This window comes from Gossypium arboreum, chromosome 6 (genome assembly GCF_025698485.1).
Source record: "Gossypium arboreum isolate Shixiya-1 chromosome 6, ASM2569848v2, whole genome shotgun sequence".
Lineage (NCBI taxonomy): Eukaryota > Viridiplantae > Streptophyta > Magnoliopsida > Malvales > Malvaceae > Gossypium > Gossypium arboreum.
The window spans coordinates 141,331,912-141,352,432 of NC_069075.1; the positions used below are offsets into that span (position 1 = coordinate 141,331,912).

Here is a 20,521-nt window from a genome sequence, read left to right on the forward strand (position 1 = left end):
GGTGAAGCTCATCCTCAATGGCTCAAATAATGATTCATTCTCATTAGGAATGACAATGGGATGGGGTGGAATCGATAAAAAAAATTTAACTTCATTTCGACTTAATTTGTATTTTTCTCAATCAATTTCAATCTCAATCCAAAAAGGAATTTCCCAATCTTGCTCCGATTTGACTCAATTCAAATTTTTCAATAATTTTTAAAAATTTATTAATTTTTACCAAATTAAATCAAATATATTATAAAATTTTATAAAAGTAAAAAAATTACAACAACTTTATTTATAAAGTTAAAATATATCTTGTAAATTCTTATAAAATTATAATTAAAATATAAAAAGCTAGCTATAAAATTAAAAGAGGAGCATTTTAATACATAAATCAAGTAAATCAAGTGTATTTTATCTAAATTTGACTCCATATCTCGAAAATTTTAAAAGAAAATCTGATTTATCATTTTTAAAAATAACCCTTATAAATAGAGGTGTGCATGGGCCAGGCCTGGTTCAACTAAAAATTTAAGCCCGTTTGCTAGGCTTGAGCCCGATCTGGATAAAAATACTAAAATCTGGGCCTGACCCGACCCACCCATATTAATTTTATATTATTTTATATAATTTTAAAATATATATAATACATCAAAATACTAAAACATCAAAATAAATATTTCCCAACAAATTGAAAATAAATTTTAAAAATATGTATATTTAAATAACACTAAAATAAATGCAACTTAACAAGCAAATATCTCTAAAATAATAACAAAATTAACAAATATCTTTAAAATAATAACAAAATTAACAATAAAATAAGCTTTATACAATATCCAAACAGTAACAACAAAATAATAGCAACATAATAGTAAAATGGTAGTAAAATAGGGAGAAAACAACAATAAAATAATATTGAAAAATACCTTACCTGAGGCCCGGCCCCTTTTTTAAACAGGCCTTATTTTTTTGTCCAAGTCTATTTTTCGGGCCTATATTTTTACCCAAACCTTCTCACGTTTCGTGCAGGGCCGAGTGCCCAACCCATGATCAGGTCTACTTATAAAGCGTTGATTGAGTATTAGTTTAATTGACATGAGTATTGTTGCTAATGTAGAAAGACGTGGGTTCGAGTGCGTTGAAATGCATTATCCTCCTATATATTAGTTGAGAAGGGACTATAGGTAATTCTAGACATTGTGTTACAATGAATAGATATGAGTAAAAGAAATTGTTCAGAAAAAATTATAAAATTATAAGAGATTAAAACCTATAGAATTTGAAATTTTTGCCTTCCGTAATTCTCATTCATCCCTTAATTTCAGAGATGTTCCCATCCCTTAAATTCAAAGACTAACATTTACCAGTTAAACCCATACTCCTAACAAATTTAATATTCCCCTTTTCCCCATAATATGAGGATTATTCGGTTGACTATATCATAGAAAAATAAATTTTGAAGGCCAAAGAGCTTGGAATAAAATCTCTCTACGATTCAGCTCATAATCTTAACTGACATAATATTGATTAAATAAAGTCCTAGCTTTCCGTAATGTTCTACTAACCAGCTATGATGGTGACTTCATCTTTGTCGGGTGGAGAATACAAATTCAACTTTTTAAAAGAAAAAAAAGATGTTGAAGGGATAGATTTTTTCGAGAGAAGTTTTAAAAGTATTATTTATTGGGTAGTTGATCAGTTCTTCGACAATAGAATGTATTATTTTTTGAGAGTTTTATTTGCTAAGACCAGTATGCTATGAGCTGTTGTCTTGAGAACTTAATTCACAGAGTCAAGAGTGCTTAAACCATACATAGGCATACAATTACCCACTAAGGGGACATTAAAATCTCACCCTTGGGCTAGCTAACCCAAGTGGTGGTACCACTATCCCCAAAATGTGACCTATATGATAAAAGTCAGGGGTTCAAATCTCACTAAGGGCAAGACGCTCACTTCCACTTGGTGATTGGTCATACGCCGACATACAATTGAGGTGCTCCTAGCTCAGTGAACTAGGCCTCAGGGTAGATGCTCACGACATGCTTGCTCTCGACAGAGCACAAGAGACAAAATCCTCTTTGAGGGACAAAACTTTCGATTGTTACTGGGAGTTTGGCCGGCTCCTTGGCAAACATCACTTTAGATACATCTCCTAAAAGATTTCGTCCCATTTTAACACATGGCATATTCTTACTGAATGTCTTACATGAAATGAATTCATAATTTTAACACCACTTTTTGACCAAAAAAAACACTTTAAATACATAAGTGGGAAAAGGGGTAGTTTAATGGCAAATTTTGTAGCTAAGCCTATATCTTATTCCAAATCACTCAACACTATTGAAAATTCCATTACTCGAACGATGAAATTTTCTTCTCAATTTGTATAAAAGGTCCTTTTTTTTTCAGAACTGTATAAAAGATACTTGTACCATACATTTTTGGTAGATTTAATCCTACTATAATTTGATCATTTTTAATTTCTACACTTCGAAATGTGAACTTTTATTCTTGAGGTCAACCTTTTGTCATTAATTCGGTCAAATAAATTGATTTAACTTAATTTTTTAAACATGTGATGATGTGACATATTACACATAGCATTTTGTATAATTGAACAAACATTATACATTTTTTTCTCCTTTTTGTGTTTTTTCAAAATTCGCAGAAGTTGTCAAATTATGCAAAAGTGTCAAGATGAATAAGTCATCACATCATATATTTAAAAAAGTCATATAAAATTATTTGATAGAATTAACGAAAAAAATCAAAATTAGAATTAAAAATACATATTTCGAAAAATATTCTAGTTAAATCTCACGAATTGAAGGATTGATTATTCTAACATGTGAAAAGCCCAGAGTATTCTTATATTTATACATATAAATGAAATCTAGTCTGATAGCATCTTTGTTTGTTTGCATTTGTAAGGAAACAACAATAATGTAGTCCATGATGAATGTAAACACCAATTCAAGTCTTTTATCCAAAAGAAGGAAACATCTATAAAATTTGGTACCACAAGAGTAATTTTTCAAAAAAATATAGGGCATGATTAGGGGCAGTGATTGGACTTAAAAATGATATTTTTCCATGAATCTGTAAATCATTGAATATAGAGATAGCAATAGCAAGCAACGTCTTCACGTCCATGTTGTGTTACCTATAGTATCTTCCATCGGCAATTTATTGTAGGTCAAGTCATTCTCCACACATGGGCTAGCTGTTCATTTTTGTAATATTTGTGGGTCAGAACTTAGTATATTCTCACTGGGAAAAGAAAAAGGGTTATTATTAACTTTTTAAGGGTCCAAGATCTTGTATTTCAATTGGTATTAAGGATTTAATTAGTATTTAACCTTCAATTTTATTCACATAGGTATTTCAGTAGGAATATTAGTAAAATAAGTTTATGTGGCACTGACAGTTTATATCATAGTTGCATGTGGTCCACAATTTGACACACGGTAAAAATTAAAAAATTTAAAAGATTTATAGATAAGAAATGAATTTGGAAATATATTTGTCTATATACATTTGAACATGGATCACTAATTTGTCTAAGTTCATTCTAGACTTGTTTTTAGTAATTTAATATAATTTTAAATTTTTTATAAATTATCATATTTTTATAATATTATTAAATTAAAAATACATAAAATTTGATATTTTATAAAATGTCTGAGTTATGCATTTTATATATTTTTAGATTTCATATATTTTATATAAAACATATTTTTATATTTGTTATAAAATATGATATTTTATAAATATTAGATTTTATATATTTTAATTTCATAATAATATAATAATATAATATTTTATTCAAATTTAAAATATATTTTATTTTAACAATCATTTGTCCGATTCATTATGGGTAAAAAGTTATAATTTTTAAATTTTTTATTTTTATTTTTGCCACATGTTAAAATGTGGTGTTGCCACGTGTTACCATGCTATTAGTCGTTAGTGTCACATCATCACATTTTAACTATGTTATTGCTAAGATACTAAAGTGTGTGATGGAATTGAAGTTACGTCCAAAAAAATTAAATACCTGTTAGGTATAAGTGGCAAAATTCAAGGGGCAAAAAATATATATTAACCCATTTTTTAACATAAAATTTGTTGTTAGTTCTTGTAAGATTTAGTTATTGCTAATTTGATCCTTTTTAGCTTTTACATATTTCAAAATTTGAGATTTTAGTCTCGACTCAAATGAAAGTGATTAAATATGGTAGGTCAAATTCTACTATTAGGTTTTTACAATTTCTATGTTGTGGGTTTAGTCTATATTTTCAATTTGGTCATTTTTAATCTTTATGCTTTTTGAATGTTGAATTTTAGACTTCAATCATGACCCAAACGTAGTCGTTAAATACATTAAACTAAAATGGCATGACTTTTTATGAATGTTATGTGAAAATAGTAAACTCGTATGGCATTACACATGTAGTAATATGCAAAGGGAGAATGCAAGAGGAGCCAAAAGGGACCTTGGCCACTTAAAAATTAAAAAACTATCAATAAGCCCTTCAAAATTTTTGAAAATTTTTTTTAGGCCCTCAAATTTTTTTAAAATTCTAATTAAAATCTATAAAAGTTTTGAATATTTTAATTAAACCTTCTCACATTTTTTTTAAAAAAATTCTCATTAAATTTCTTAAAATTTTTAAAAATTTAATTAGATCCCCAATTTTTTTTTAAAATTTTAGTTAGTCCGCCATTGAAAATATATTTGCCACATTAATTTTTGGTAATAGCAAAATTTAACTTAACATATTTCAAAACTACTATTTGGTGAGGACTAAAATTCTATAATTCAAATAGAATATAGATTAAAATGACCAAATTAAAATATAAGGATCAAATTTACAATTTTCGCATAATATAAGTACTAATAGCAAATTTTGACTTTATTTAAAAAAAACTTATTTCTCTTATTAGGGAAATAAAAGACTATTTTAATGGAAATTAATGGCAACAATTAATAATTGTTGGGTAGAATTTTATACTTAGGGGACCCTCACCCAAAGCATTAAAATAAAATAGAAAAAAAAATGCAAAATGTGGGAAGACTTTTAGATTTTTAGTAATTTACAGTCTAATTTTGACAATTATTTTTATGATTAGCTGGAAAGATATGAAAATTATTCAATAATCATACATGACCTGCAGACAAGCAACAACCATAAAGCATTACAATTGTTTCAATTTATTTCATTGTTAGGAACCGTACAAAAACCTTAATCATATATGTCTTCAGCCTGTTAGTCTAAAACCGACAAGTTCAATCAAAATTCACTGTAAAAAATAATAATTTGTTTTTGCTGAACATTTATAATTGCTTTATTCATTACCAGAAAAACATGAAGATAATTTAAAGAAAAAACAATGGGAGTTTTGTCATTTTTCAATTTTGTAGCTTGTGGCAACTATTGGACTCGTAACAACATGTTCCTTTCCAATATCTTCCCATGTGAGATAACCAAACAACACAGCTTTATGCAATTGTTTTGGACCTTCAATGCTCAGCTTGTAGCTTTTCTTCTCGTATTTTGTCTTGAAAACCAATGTGTCTGGTTCCACTGTTACCTTAAGTCCATTGATAGGTGTCACATTTGCTTTGTATGTAAAGCTTCCATCTCCGATATTAGTCACAGTTCTTCCAAACTCCACGACTGTCGTTGAGTTCGGTTTCGCACCCCTGTCGTTGAAAAACGCTATGAAAGAAGGGTAATTGAGATCAAGAGAAGGGTTGGAACAGTTGTTTGATGATGTTTTCGTGATGGTTTTAATTTGTTGTTGTGTGAAATTTAGACCACAAAGGAGATCAACGTAATCTTGAACCGTAGCATCGTATATAAGTCCGGGATTTAAAGCTCTATTGGGGTTAACATGACCAGCTCCCATGGCTAAAGGATCAGCCGGTCGGAGATTTCCGCCTATATCCTTGATCGGACTACCTGTGTTATCGATTTGATCAGATGTTGTCATCAAAGCCGATCGAATTGCCGCAGGGCTCCAATTAGGATAAACAGCTTTTAAAAGTGCTGCTATACCCGAAACATGGGGACATGCCATGGATGTTCCCGACAATAAGTTGAAATTGGTGAACACAAGGTCTTGATTTACACGAGCTGCTGCAACATTTGGAGGCCATGCAGCGAGGACTGAGTCACCAGGTGCCATAATATCAGGCTTTAAAACCAATGGACAACTATAGGATGGACCTCGAGACGTATAGCTAGTCACCCTTGGTGATGGCTTAATACCAAGGATTGTTTTTTTAAACACAATGCTGGCTTTTGGGTCAGTGTTGCTTTTAATGAAATCCACAACTGTGTCACCATCTTTTTGTACCAAGAAAATGGCTGGAAATGGGCTTTGGGCGAATACATCGACACTGCTGCTATTCGTTATGAAGACAGCGGCAATGTTACCAGCGGCTTGAATGTTGTTAAATTGATCGTTGAGCGAATCTTCCTTGCCTGGATCTTGACACACAATAATCTTCTGCTTGATTTTGCTCAATTCGGTTTTGTTACTACATGTGTCCATGAAAACAATTGGGAATTCAGTTGATGTGAAATTCCCTGGATATTGAGCTAAGCCATTGATTGACACTTTGTTACCGAGGAGTAAGGTTGCGCCGAAGTCGCGGTCCATGGTGCCGGCGGCTACGGTTATAACCCAAGGTGTACCATTGTGTAGAGTCTCTACATCTGGTCCTTCATTGCCTGCAGATGTGGAAACGAAAATGTTCTTCTCTATGGCAGCAAATGTGGCTATTGCGATAGGGTCTTCGTATAACTCGACTCCATCCAAGCCCAATGACATTGAAAGAACGTCGACACCGTCAGTAATTGCTTGATCAATGGCTGCAATTATATCAGTGGTGTATGCTCCTTCTTCCCATAGAGCTTTATACATGGCTACACGAGCCATTGGTGCCATTCCTCTAGCAGTCCCCGGTGCATAGCCAAAATACGATGCATCTTTCACATAAGTTCCAGCAACAGTTGTGGACGTATGGGTACCATGCCCTTCTGTGTCTCGTGTGGAATTCATTGAGATGGTGATGTTGGAATTATGAGCAATCAGACCTTTATTAAAAAACCGAGCACCAATAAGCTTTTTATTGCACAATGAGGAATTGAATTGGGTACCACTTTCACATTCCCCTTTCCATCTTGATGGAACATCACTCATCCCATTATCATTAAAGCTTTCGCTTTCTGGCCAAACCCCAGTATCAATCACCCCGACGATTACATCTTTGCCGAAGCTCGACACTGGCCATGCACCGGTACCAGAATTCAAGCCGAGGAATTCGAAAGAATGTGTTGTATCGACCTTTACAACTCTATCTTTAACCGATGAAACATACCCCGGACTATTTTTCAAGGACTCAAGCTCTGCAGGTGTGAGACTAGCACTAAAACCTTGAATAACATGGTTATAAGTATAGATAAGTTTAGAAAAAGAAATGGTCGGGTTGGTTTCAGCTTTGGATTTGGCTGAAACAGATGAAAGAGTGGCCAAATACCAGGTGTGCTGGTTAGAGAAAGCTTTGGGCATGGCAGAGATGTCCATATGGACAATATAATTGTCAGATTTTGCTAGTTTGATAAACATAAACAAGACACAAAAAGAAACCCAACAATAAACATACAGGTTTTTGGTAATATCAGCTGCCATGGTAATGAATTATGAGATATTTTTTTGCTTTGGAAGACTTTCATGAATTTGGCAAAGCTTATATAGGGAGTTGGTAAAGCTTGGGAACTTGGAAGTCTTTGCTATTATCTTCAATTTTGTCTGACTGGGATCCAATCATCCAAGTAATGGATCTCGAGGGTCTAAAGTCAAGTCATCCACTACATGTTTTCCTACAGTGAACTAACTTGTATTGAGGTTCACAGTGTAGCTTCCGGTTAGTTACAATAGGTCCGTATTTAGTCGGAACAAAATATAGTTACAATAGTAAATAGTGTCGATTCCATCGAGTACCATTCGATTTGATTCTCACATATCCTTCTTTTGTTAAAAGATTATAGGGGAGTGATCAAGGAATGGGTGGCACCCTATTTTGCTTCCACAAGGACCACATAGCACTATTGAAAGGATACCACAAAAAGATGATGTGTGGATTTGTTGCCTATCCATTTCCCCCATTATATCCCAGAATAGTAAAAAAAATTTGATATTCTTATGGTACAACTTACTCATTAAAAGCATATCATCTTTATAATTCGAATCTACAAAATGAATCGTGAAATGAACAGTCATAATTAATAGATAAATCAATTCTAAATTTATCTACTAATAATATTTTAATCATTATTTTTTAGTGCCTTTCTAGTTTTAGATGTAACAAATTGGCTATGGTACCTAAAATAAAAGATAAAATAAAAAATAAAAGAACACCAATGATTGTAGGTCATAGAGCCCCCACCATGTGCAAGTTCACAATGAAACAAATCTTATATCACTCAAGCATAATTTAATTGTTTATGATAATGTTCATGGAAAATTGATAGGATTATCAAGAGGAAAGAGAATACTATAAGTCGCCATGGATTATCTTCTTATCTAAAACCCATTTTTCCCAAAGCACTTTGGTCCATTTTTCCCAAAGCACTTTGGTTTTGCTTGGTGTAAAATTTTTGAAGCAGACACCCACATTATATTTTAATTAAATTTGACATCTAAGTCAAATTTTAAAAAAAAATTAAATATTATTTTCTCTATTTATAAAATTTAAATTCGAAACCTTAATTAAACGACATCAAATCTTGACTAGGTCTAAATTTCTTGATGATATCCTAATAAGACTAATATTTATGATGATTTTTTCTTTGTTAATTGAAGAAATTCATTGACAATTGACTCTATGGGTCATATTTAATACACATAAAGTGGGAGTTAAACGCGTGAACAAATAGGTAGATTATAGAATAGTTTATATAGAGTGGGGATGGGATTAACCAAGTGATTAATGCACCGAAGCTTTCAATGTCAGCATTTTCCTCAACTTTTATTTGGCCAAAACCAGAACGACATGTTGCTTGTGGTCCTTGGAATTTGTTTTTATTCACAAAGTGGTGCCTCTGTATATATCTTTCTCTCCCAAACGAATCATTCCATAAATTTTTATCATTACATCTGAGGTTACTAAACTATTAATAAATTTACATTTTAATCACTTAATTTTAAAAATTTATAAAATGGTTATTAAACTATTTGAAAGTTTTCTTTTAAATCATTGGGTTGTTAAAATTACTGATGTATGGCCTTCTCCTTTTACATCGTCTATACCAATCAAAAGCTCTTCTTCCTTTCTCTTCTACAATTTAATTTTTTTCATGAAACAGCTTTGAATGTCATGAATTTGTAAACCAAAATTTAAAAAAAAAAATTCTGATTTCCAACAACGACCATCAGATTGAATTAGATTTAAAGTATATTTTTTTACTCGTTGATTGTTATTGATCCACCATATTAATCACCGAATTATCTTTTGGAGCTCGCTAACCAAACTTTTAAAGAAAAAAACTTAGCAACCAAGTAACTTAAATAAAAGCTTTTGAATAGTTTAATAACTTAAATGAAATCTTTCGAATAATTCAATAACTATTTTATAATTTTTTGAAATAGAGAGACCAAAACATAAATTTATTAATAGTTTAATGACCTTGGATATAATTTATCCATAATTTTAATAGTTATCTCAATGAGGCCTTGGTTTATTGTTTTAGAATTTTTGAGATTTCATATTGGAGTTTCACCCTATGTAAATACGTGGATTATCCTCTAGCTTTATTCTAATTAGTTGTTAAGTTATAGCTGAAATAGTTATTCAGTTTAATACTTATAATCGCTAATTTTATTGAAATTATTGCTACTTGAAAAAAATGAGTATAATAGATATTTTTTCTTCTATAGGATTTCTTTTTTATTTTAGAGAAAAAAATTGAAGCTACATTTAGAACATCAAATTGTGAAGCTAAGTGACCGCAACTCAAGAGGGAAGTCAAAAATTATTTTTTTGGAAGGATGGTAGAATTTAATTATAAATTTTAAGATATTAAAGTGTAAGTTTATCATGTATTAATTTATAATTTCATCATTTTAGAAGGATTAAATAAATTTTTTAAATTTTTTGAAGTCAAAGTGTAATTTTATCAAATATTAACTTTTAATTTTATCATTTTTAAGAGAACTAAAAGAAGAATTATAATTTTAGAGGGCCAAAGCCTCTACGTATCCCTAAATTCGCCTTCGATGCAATGACAAATAAAGGTTATTTCATGTCAATTATGACTCAGACTTGAAAATTAAATTCACTCCATTTGAAATTAAACTTGATTCAATTTGATTTGATCATAAGAAGTCAATAATCAGAATCCGTACAACCAAAATCCAAATTCATTCAAACCTTAAAGTGACTTGTATCCTAAACATATGAACTCCAAATGATTTATACAAACTCAAAACAACACAAACTCAAAATAATTCAAATATGAAGTGATTATAACATGAAATGATTAAACCTGTAATCATCCGACCTCACAAATCCGGGCCTCAAACTCAAACAATTAAACCCTAAAGCAATCCTAAACTCAAAACTGTCTGAAGCCAAAATTGACCCAAGAGTCAAAAATGCCTTGGCGTAAGTGAATTCTCAAAAGGGCTTCTAAGCAACGAAAAAAGAAATGAAGGTAACACGCTGTACATATATGATTCCTAGAAGAAACTTCCTCAAAAGGAATCTTTGCATGGGGACTAAGCAAGACAATGACAAAATTGATAAAATAAATAAATAAAATAAGTAGGGATTAAAGGTAAAAAAAAAACAAAAAAACGAAAGAGCCTTTTTCCGTTTGCTGCCCGTAATAGCCGATCTAATTCCTTAAATCATTGTCCCATAAGGGTTCCTTTCATGCCAAAACTTGCAAGAAATCAATTTTATGGTATTCATTTTCGCCAATTTTTTCATATTGTTGAAAGGCATGGAGGGTTGATGGTACCGTCAAATAAATGCCATATGGACAAAATTAAATGGTTAAAATATGCTCCGAATCCCGAAAATCTTTATATATCTGAAATTTAGTTCCATTTTTTAGAATTAAAATTTCAAGTTCAATTATTAATATCGTTAAAATTCTTATTAAATTCAAGTTCATTACAACGTTTTTTTTTTACTACCTGAGTGGGTATTTTTTTATTTCAAAACATCGCGCTGTTGAATTTAAGAAAATAATTTTAATGGTATTAACAATTGGACTTAAGTTTTTAAGTTTGAAAAATAAATGAGCTATATTCTTAGAAATATAAATAGAGGGGCTAAATTCCAAATGTATAAAGAGTATAAGGATTTGGAGCATATTTTAACCAAATTGAATTGATTGGCTTTAATGTAATTCATGTGTTTAGATAAAAGAGTTAATTCTATAAAATATCCTTGAATTATCGCTTAAATTTCAAATTGATTCCTAAACTTTAAAACGTTCTAATTAAATCTTCAAAATATCAGTATTATATTAATCAAGTTTTTATATTAGCCTAACTATCAATTTAGCTAAATGCTAGTTTTAATCTAACATTAAATTTTTTTAAAACATATAAATCAATTTATAATCATATGTATATTTACCATAAGACCGCCTCACTGATGCTGGTGGGTGCATAAGGGTTCATAATGGACGATGGGTTATTGGCTTCGCACGAAATGTTGGTATTTGTTCTACAACTGATGCTTGAATTGTAAGGCGCAGATGACGGCTTGGCACAAGCATGGCAATTGGAGGCGCTAACGTTATTCTTGAGTTGGACAGTGTTGAAATCTTCATCTCTGAGTCATTATTCAAGTTCAAAGCTTGTTTCAAAAAGTGAAAAAATTTTAATAAAAATATAGGTCTGAAAAATATATTTAGACTAAAAATAAAATCCGTCTTTTGAACGGGTCGGGTCTCAGGTAGGATTTTTTCCCAAACTTAACCGAATCAATTGTTTTATTGTCATTTCACAATTATATTGCTACTATTTTGTTGTTATTGTTTGGATATTATATAAATTTTATTTTATTATTAATTTTGCTACTAGATGCATTTGTTTGCTAAATTATAACTATTTTAGGTTATTTAAGTACAAAGACTTTTTTGATATATTTTTAATTTGTCAGAAAATATTTATTTTAACGTATTTAATGTATTTGATGTAGTATATATTTTTTAATTTTTTATATAAAAATAATATAAAAATTTAATCTGAGTAGACTGGGTCGGATTTGGCTTTAGCATTTTTAATCTAAGTCCGACTTAGATAAAATTTTAAGCCTATTTTTTTTATCGAGTCTAAACTTAAAAAATAGAACTAAAATTTTAAATTAATCTAACTCGACTCGTAATCAAATTTAACTAATCCTATGCTTTTTGGGGAGTGGGACTAATAATTCGTTGGTACGAGGGATTCACGATATGATGCAACGAGATCTATCGAGGAGATAATCGAATACCCCGAAGCTTTGGCTTCTAGCCGTCTCGGTTGACCGCTAGGGCTCAGCTTGTTTTTGCAACTGCCAGATGAATCTTTACAACCTCTCCCTAATGATTTGAATGGTTTAGCACAACCTAGGATGATATATTTGTAACCATTATTTCTCTCTCTTTGTATACCAAAAAGAAAAAAAAATAGTGTAATTAAATTTACACATCACATTTAAGTTGCTCATGAAATAGGTATATAAATATTTATAATTTGATCCGCGTGTTTTAAATATACTCTATGTTAAATTTGATCTGTCATTTAATGCTTAAACTATTAATGAAATTTAGGAAATACATTATTAATATGATACTAACATTTTAAAGATTAAATAAAATATTTTGAAATTAGAAGGTCAATTTAGAATTTTTCATAATTTAAAACATCAAATGAGATTAACCCAAATAAAAATCATAACACCCTTTCTTATTATGTAAAATATATATTTATAAAAAATTTAAAAATTAAATAAAATTTAATTGAAATGGTAAAATTGAGACTTGAGATTTTTACTCTATTAAATATTAAATATTATTTCTATTGAGATTTGACCTTATTTGATTATTTTTAATAGTACATGCACTAAGTCAATCCATTTAATAGTAAACGAATTAATTTAATCCAGCCCTTATAATAAAGAGACCTACAAAGTACTTTCACTTATAATTTTTATAATAATGAGATTTGAACTTGAGCACTCAACGTCCCAAGATTTCAGCCTTAGCTAATACTTGCGATGATTGAATTAAGACCTTTCAAATATTCATAATTAAAAAAATGAAATTTGAAGCATCCATTTACAAGTGATTAGCAAGTTGAGTTGGGTTTTGGTTTGGATTGAGTTAAGTTCTGAATAGGTTATTTTAGCTAGAATCGTTTTACGATTAGGTTATTTTTGAATTTATATGAATTTTGAGTTTAGATCATTTCTAGTTTAGGTTATTTTGAGTTCATGCCATTTCAAGGTTGAGTTATTTTTGGTTTAGGTCATTTGTGTTTAAAATTCGAGTTTTTAGGTCAGGTCATTACTGGTTTCAATTCATTTTAAGTTTCATCACTTTAAGTTCAAATTATTCTGGATTGCTTGTTCAATTTATTCTGGGTTCGAATTATTTTATATTCGAATCATTTCAAATTCATGTTAGCTTCGTATTCAAGTCAATTTAAGTTTAGGTTTAATGGATTTGAATTGCTAATGTTCTTATAATCAGATCTGATTGAATTGAATTTAAACTCAAGTGTTGAGATATCGTGGAGAACTTCTTTTGATAATTGTGGTTTAAAATTTAAGTGTTTAGTATTATTGTCAAAAATTATTTTTGAGAAATAAAAAGTCCATTTTAAACATGATGTTGTGAAGTAATAAGACGCATTCAAATAATGTTCAAATTTGTTAACATTATGGTATTTTAGTAAGAATATAAAAAATAATTTGATGAAACTCGTTATTAATATTTTAATATATGGAATATAAAATTTAAATATTTGTAAGTGATTAATATTTGTTATTTGTAAAATTTAATTTGAATATATTATTAAAATATAACCATTATGCCATCTATGACAATCAATGAGGAAAGAACCAAGGCATATCGCTAAGGCCTCAGCCACGAATGCGTTCACGATCTAGCTTGTGCATTGATTCCATTGATGAGATATTACAACTTGTTATTTGGTTGGGTTAGGAGGGAGGAGTGGTGTGATGGGGTGGCGTGGCGTGGCGTGGCGTGGCGTGGCGTGGAGTCCAAAGCACCATATGTAGCAATGGACCACCTCCACGGCAAGAAGAGCTTTGTAAACTTACGCTTAATACAATGGCAGAAACTACAAAAAATCATGCAAGTTACTTCAAAATGTAAAGAGAGATTCAATAATTTATGTCGCCAATGGGCTGAGGATCCATACATAAAAAAAGAAAACTCTAATACTGCAATGATTAAAAACTAAAGATGAAGGAAATGTAGGTTTATATTCCCAGTGCTTCAAACTTTTGTGTCATCATCCACCAAGAACATTGCTTTATAAGGAAGAGTTCTGAAAGAAAAATGCCAAGCCGCAATCTTTCGATGTCGGACTTGAAGGCAAGAACTAATCAGCCTAAAAAACCAAACGGTTCATCTCATTTATTCAGTCCTGTTGTTTTACAAATGGGGCACAAGTTTTTGTGCATCAACCATTGTTTAATGCAATCGGCGTGAAAGTCATGGCCGCATTTGAGTGTTCCGAGATCTTCACCGTCGTTGTATTCTTCCTGCACGTTTGTAAAAATATTTACTTAATTGGTTCATAGAACGGGCAAATAAACCGTATCCAAGAAAAATAATTACCTGACAAACACAGCATGGTTCTGTCTCTAACTGAGTTTCTGGTACACTAGAGTACTTTCGTCGCTTCAACTGGTTTGATATCATTTCTTCACTCAACCCCGTGTTTACGTTACCAATGCGCTCTTCTAGAGCCAGTAACTCCTATTACCCACAAAACAATTCTATTGTGAGAACAATTTTAAAACTCCAAAACTTATGGTGGATGCCAAGGATATAGAAAATACCTCGTATGACATGTTATCAACATCGAGCCGCATATCCCTATGCCGGTCATGAATATCAGGTGCCCCAAAAAATGCTGATTGATCGAGGATCACAGCATCCTGCCATACAAGCCAAATTAGAAAGAGAAAAGTCACTAGTTTGGTGACAAGTAAATTCTTATCAGTAAACAAAACTTGGGGTCCTACAAAATGGCAATCCATTGCTCGTAGCAGACCAAATTCGAAGAATGGCAACTACATAAACATAGGGACAAATGAACAAGAAAAGGAGGGAAATTTTAATGTTTCCATGTTTCAATTGGTTTAAGATAAGAACTAAATCAAATTACAACATGATAGTAAATTTAAAAGCGTTACCTCAAAACGCAAGTTCTCACCCCTACGCATGAGATCCAAGACATTGCGAATCTGCACCATGAAAAGATTTTTCATGATAAATAGCCTTTACTATTGTGCTATCACTTATCAAACATAAAGATGCAGTTAGAGGGCAGACCTCAGGTACAACGAGCCTGCTTCTTCCTTCAGTGGCAGCAGCTAAATTTCGTAACGAATGGGGTACTGCAAGAAAACCAGCATCTTGTCTCTCCAACAATGACATTAACCTACGATATTGAAGTGAAGGATGATTGCCCGGGCCACCAGACTCAGGGCCAAGGGAAGACATCAACTGTCGACGAACAAGTCCCGACAATCTCCGCGGATATTGAGAAGGGTGATTCGGCTGAGGAGCCCATGTGGGAACAGAAGATGCATTGGCACCAGAACTTGAGCCAGCACGAGATGTAGAAGCAAAATTTCCAGGAACACTTAAATTTCCACTATTTACATCTCGATTCATTGGATTCCGAACCAAAGTTCTCAACTCAGGTGCACGAACAAACATAGGATGATCTAACAGGTTCCTAGCCATGCTTCTCAATTGATGTCCCTCATGTGGTACAGCATCTCTATCCCCAGATATATTAGAACTTGATGTATTGCCAGTTCTAGAGCCAGAACCGCCATTCCACCTAAATGACTGTACATTTCTAGGCAAAGTCGGAACATGAACTGCGACATTTGGGTTTTGAAGACTTGCATTATCTAGCACCGGTGCTGACCTTATGTCCAAAGAATGATCAGTTGGAAGCCTTGACGATTGCTGTGAAGACGAAATAACAGACCGCCTGGTCATATCACCTGTAGAAAATACCGGAGGAGCAATAGGTTCCTGTATGCTTGATGGACTTATTCTTAGCCGGAAGTTCCTGTGGGAGCCCTTTGCAGCTGGTAAAACGATTGGTCCAGGGTTGGCATCAGAACCTGATCCTCCCACCTCTAAACCAAGTCTAGGGTGTGCCTGTCCTGAGGAGGCAGATATATTCATGCCGTTTCCTACACTAGAACTAGCAGAAACACCATGCCCGGCGCTACTTTCTGCACAATGGAAGTAGCTAGAACTTCCACTCGAAGAGGACTGCCCAACGTTTCCTTCAAGAGCTTTTCTTTTGCAAGATGCACGGCGACCATCACCAGGTCTGTTATCATTATCATCCCCAACATATCCACTACTTCTAGAAGAGAGTCTAAAACCTTCAGGACCAGCAGCTGATGAAATCAGATCCCTTTCAGATCCACTAGGATTATATAGGTTAGACCGATCCATAACTTGACAGTTGTTATTACCGTGAGCAACTATGGCTGCATTTAAGTTGAGACTCCGGGATACTGTATTAGAATTGGAATTTTGGACAAATGGAGAGTTCTTTTCAGCAGTCACAGAAGCACTCATGGAAGACGACCATACATGGTCTACTTTCCTCTCATTATGATTGACCTCATTCTGTGTGCCGCTAGAGCTAGGCTCTTCTAAGCTCCATCTGCCTGGCTCTTGCTCCTCTCGACTAATGGAGTTCACATATCCAATGTTTATGTCATTATGCGACGGCAAACAATCAGGAAATCTATTTTCTATGGGATTTTGAATATTATTCCAGCACACCTGCTGCTCTATAGTAGCATTACTCGATGTAGAGCCTTGATCAAAGAAGGTTTCAGAGAAGGAACCAAAAGCACCCTTTTGCCCTTGCATTAGGGCTTGTATGCACTTCAATACAAATTATTTCGAAGTCCTGAAAAATATGTACATCAACAACTGGCACAAGGAAGTGAAAGAGACAAGGTAGTGGTATATAAAAGATACAGTAAAGCCTATTTTCAGATCTCTAACAGTAAGAAGTATGATAAAAGTCGCCTCATTGCAACACTTTTTGCCTCTCAGATATGAAGAAACCAATTGTAGCAAACAATTATCACCATAGAAAGCAATGCCGTGCAAATACTACTTCTAATCTACAATAATGCATGATTCAAGATGGTATGGATGCCAACAACACAAATGAAAACAAATAACATACATATAGAACATTAAAGCAAAAGCAACTTCACTTTTAATACATATTATCTAATAGTAATAACAAGATAAAAATGACGCTTTGGAAATAAGGCGGACGAGAAGTTATAAGCAAACCCGGTAATATGCAAGAAATAGGCAATAACTATTTAAGCCAAGTAATATCTCAACCTGCACCAAGTAATATAGAGTTTAGACAATGTAATTAAATCAACAAAGATCATCAAATGTGGTGCTAGTAGCAGGGTAAATTAACCTAATACTAATGTGGAGTAATCCCAAGTTTTTATTTTAATCCACACAAGATATTCATACATTGTTATTAACCACAAAAAGGTTTGAATCCAAAGGGCACCTAACAACTAAATCTGGAATTTTTTATAGCGTTGGCAAGAATCAAAATCAAGCAACAATGAGCATCAAGTAACACAAGATAATCCCAAATGTATACCAAAATGAAACAAGACAAGAACATGAGACCCCAAAAGCATAAAAATGTAAAATAATCTGAAATCATAAACAAGAAAGAGCAAGAAACATAGGAAAAAACTGAATCAAACACAAAGCATGAAATAAAATTAGATAATCTTCAGGTCAAACATGGCAACCATGAGCAAAATCTCTCTGTAAATCAGCTATTACGAGAGATGGTCTCAATGATCAAACATCCAGGAAAAACACAACAAAAAATCAAAATCAAAAACATAAAAATCAAAACTTTGAGGAAAAAAAGGGTACCCCTATCAAAAGCAAGATAACCCAAAATCAAGGGAGAAAAGAGGAAAATAAACAACCAAAGAGAACATATCATCCATATCTAATCTGATCATCAACCGATCAAACAAATATGAAAAAGAGGACCCAAAGGGCTCACCTTGCAGGTGGAAATGAAAGACCTTGATCGATCTAAAAGAGAATCTTAACAAGAAAATAAAGGATTAGACCATAAAAACAGGAATCATAAAAAATAAAAAAGCAATCTTTGAAGCTATTCTCCTCTCCTTTCTCAAGAAAAAAAGAAAGAGAGAAAGAAGAAGAAGAAAATATAAAAAACCCCACCAGAAGAAACAATGGGAGGAAGAGAGAGGCCCTTTGAAAGATAAAATGAAATGGGAAAATAAAAATACTCAAATACAAAGAAACAAAGAAGAGATTAAAAGATGACAATAACCATTAATTTACCAAATAACCCTACAGAGAAAGAGAAAGAAAAGAGCAATTTCCTAGCAAAAAAAAAACAATAAAAACAAATTACTTAACAAACAACACCACCACCACCACTTAGGCAAAGGTGTCATGCTAGGCTGCTTACCAAATGGCTTTCATTGTCTCCTTCTTTATTCTCTCTTATATTAGAACCAAATGTTAATCTCAAGTTGGGTTTTTTTGAGTCATTTTTATTTTTTAATATACATTTTCCTACTTAAACTTAGTTGTAGGGTATTGATTTTTTTTTTAATTAGCTACTTAAATTCTATAATTCAAATTGGTGTAAATAAGTTGAACCAAAAAGATAATCTAAGGTATTAATTTGAATCAAAAAATCAAGTTTAATTATCTAATTTGACCAAAATAAAGAGTTAAAATTAAGTTCAAGTATCTAATTGGTCAACAACCTCTTGGCCTAGTAACAAATGCATTAAGTTGTGAGATATGAGTACTTGAATTAAATCACCAGCATCTCATTCTATACCCCTAATTATAAAAAAAAAATATCTAAGTAAGAAAACTTTAGGACCAATTTGAACTTTGAAATTAAATTCAGATACTAAAATGTATATTTACCCTTAAAAATGATTTTTTTTCTCAATCTTTCTCTAGAACCAAAGGTAGATATGAATGGATGTATAAAATATTATTTTTATAATGTAATTAAGACCCATCTCCTAATGCGGTCCATAGGCACCCACAAAACACTAAAAACACCTTCTCTCTTTGTTTTTGTTTCATTTCCATCTCGTTCACGCCAAGCACCTGCCCCCTTTCCTTTTACTTTAGGCCTCTTTTAGTCTTTTACTCCATCAATCCACATGCTTATCTTTCTTTCTTTTCCTTTCCTTACCCATTCGTCCACCTTTTCTTTGTGACCAAAAAAATCCCATTAAAATCTTTAATTAAAAACTAAATCACTTTCCCCAAATAATGCTTAACATGGAAAAAAATGTTTTAGTACAAACATGGCATTGTTATTAACAGGGAATTTGATCCCACTTGTATGGTTTACATTTTCTTACCATTTTTCTGGATTAATTATATTAAACATCTCGTGCTTAAGTTTTAAAATATTTTAATTAATTATTAATCAAATATTTTTATTAATCCAGCGTTAATTTAAGCATCAAATGTAAGCTCTTAGTTGGATAATATTTAGCATGCATGGATCAAAATTTAAACATGCATATACCTATTACAATAATAATTTGAATATAATGTGTTGATTATCTTAAAAGAATAACATTTTAAAATGTATAAATTAATTTAAAATTTGAACCACGCTTTGAAAATGTAGGGTGAAATTATCCCTATTTTTTAATTATTGTTAAATTGTGAAAAAAAAAAACACCCCTACCCCCAATCTTGTTTCCTCCTTTTTTTCTCCATCACATGTTTGTCAAAGTAAAAACAAATAAATAAATCATGTAGGTACGAACTAGCAACTTAATGGTGAGTTACATAAATAAAAATAAAAATAAAAATTAGGCACTATCTTGAGAATAGGAAAATAACTTTGATTTCTATGTCGGCTTAAATTTAGGTGGACTATGTCAAATATAATAGAAGTTGCATTGGTGTATGCATAGAAATATTATGGCTTTGCTTGAAAGAAGTGTGAATACAATGACCTCCAAAAGTCCCCTCCAATGGCTTTGCCCCCAAATTTTCTTTACCTCTAATTATGCTTTGTCTTCTTTGAATTTTAAATTTCAATCCTTCTGTTTTTCAATTTTAAATATTTTAGTCCAAAAGTACAAGGACCGAAGGCATAATTAGACCTTTCCTTTATGCCTTTCATTGTTCATACCTCAATCGTCGGG

General features: G+C 31.9%; 2 protein-coding genes across 3 annotated transcripts; both read right to left on the minus strand.

Annotated features, from left to right (window-relative positions):
* Positions 1-5,311: 5,311 nt before the first annotated feature.
* Positions 5,312-7,853, minus strand: LOC108483978 (subtilisin-like protease SBT3). Its single transcript, XM_017787558.2, has one exon. The coding sequence runs from the start codon at positions 7,690-7,692 to the stop codon at positions 5,398-5,400; it is 2,295 nt and encodes a 764-aa protein (XP_017643047.1). The 5' UTR covers positions 7,693-7,853; the 3' UTR covers positions 5,312-5,397.
* Positions 7,854-14,383: 6,530 nt separating this feature from the next.
* On the minus strand, positions 14,384-18,933 carry LOC108486330 (probable E3 ubiquitin-protein ligase RHG1A). 2 transcript variants are annotated; one of them, XM_053029703.1, is made up of 6 exons: positions 18,799-18,933; positions 15,588-17,205; positions 15,449-15,499; positions 15,092-15,190; positions 14,868-15,008; positions 14,384-14,791 (listed from the first exon to the last, which is right to left on the minus strand). In XM_053029703.1, the coding sequence occupies exons 2-6, from the start codon at positions 17,163-17,165 to the stop codon at positions 14,660-14,662; spliced, it is 2,001 nt and encodes a 666-aa protein (XP_052885663.1). In that variant the 5' UTR covers positions 17,166-17,205; positions 18,799-18,933; the 3' UTR covers positions 14,384-14,659. The 2 variants fall into 2 exon arrangements, with proteins under 2 accessions (XP_052885663.1, XP_017645819.1); XM_017790330.2 differs by having other exon boundaries at positions 18,361-18,883.
* Between the last annotated feature and the right edge of the window lie 1,588 nt (positions 18,934-20,521).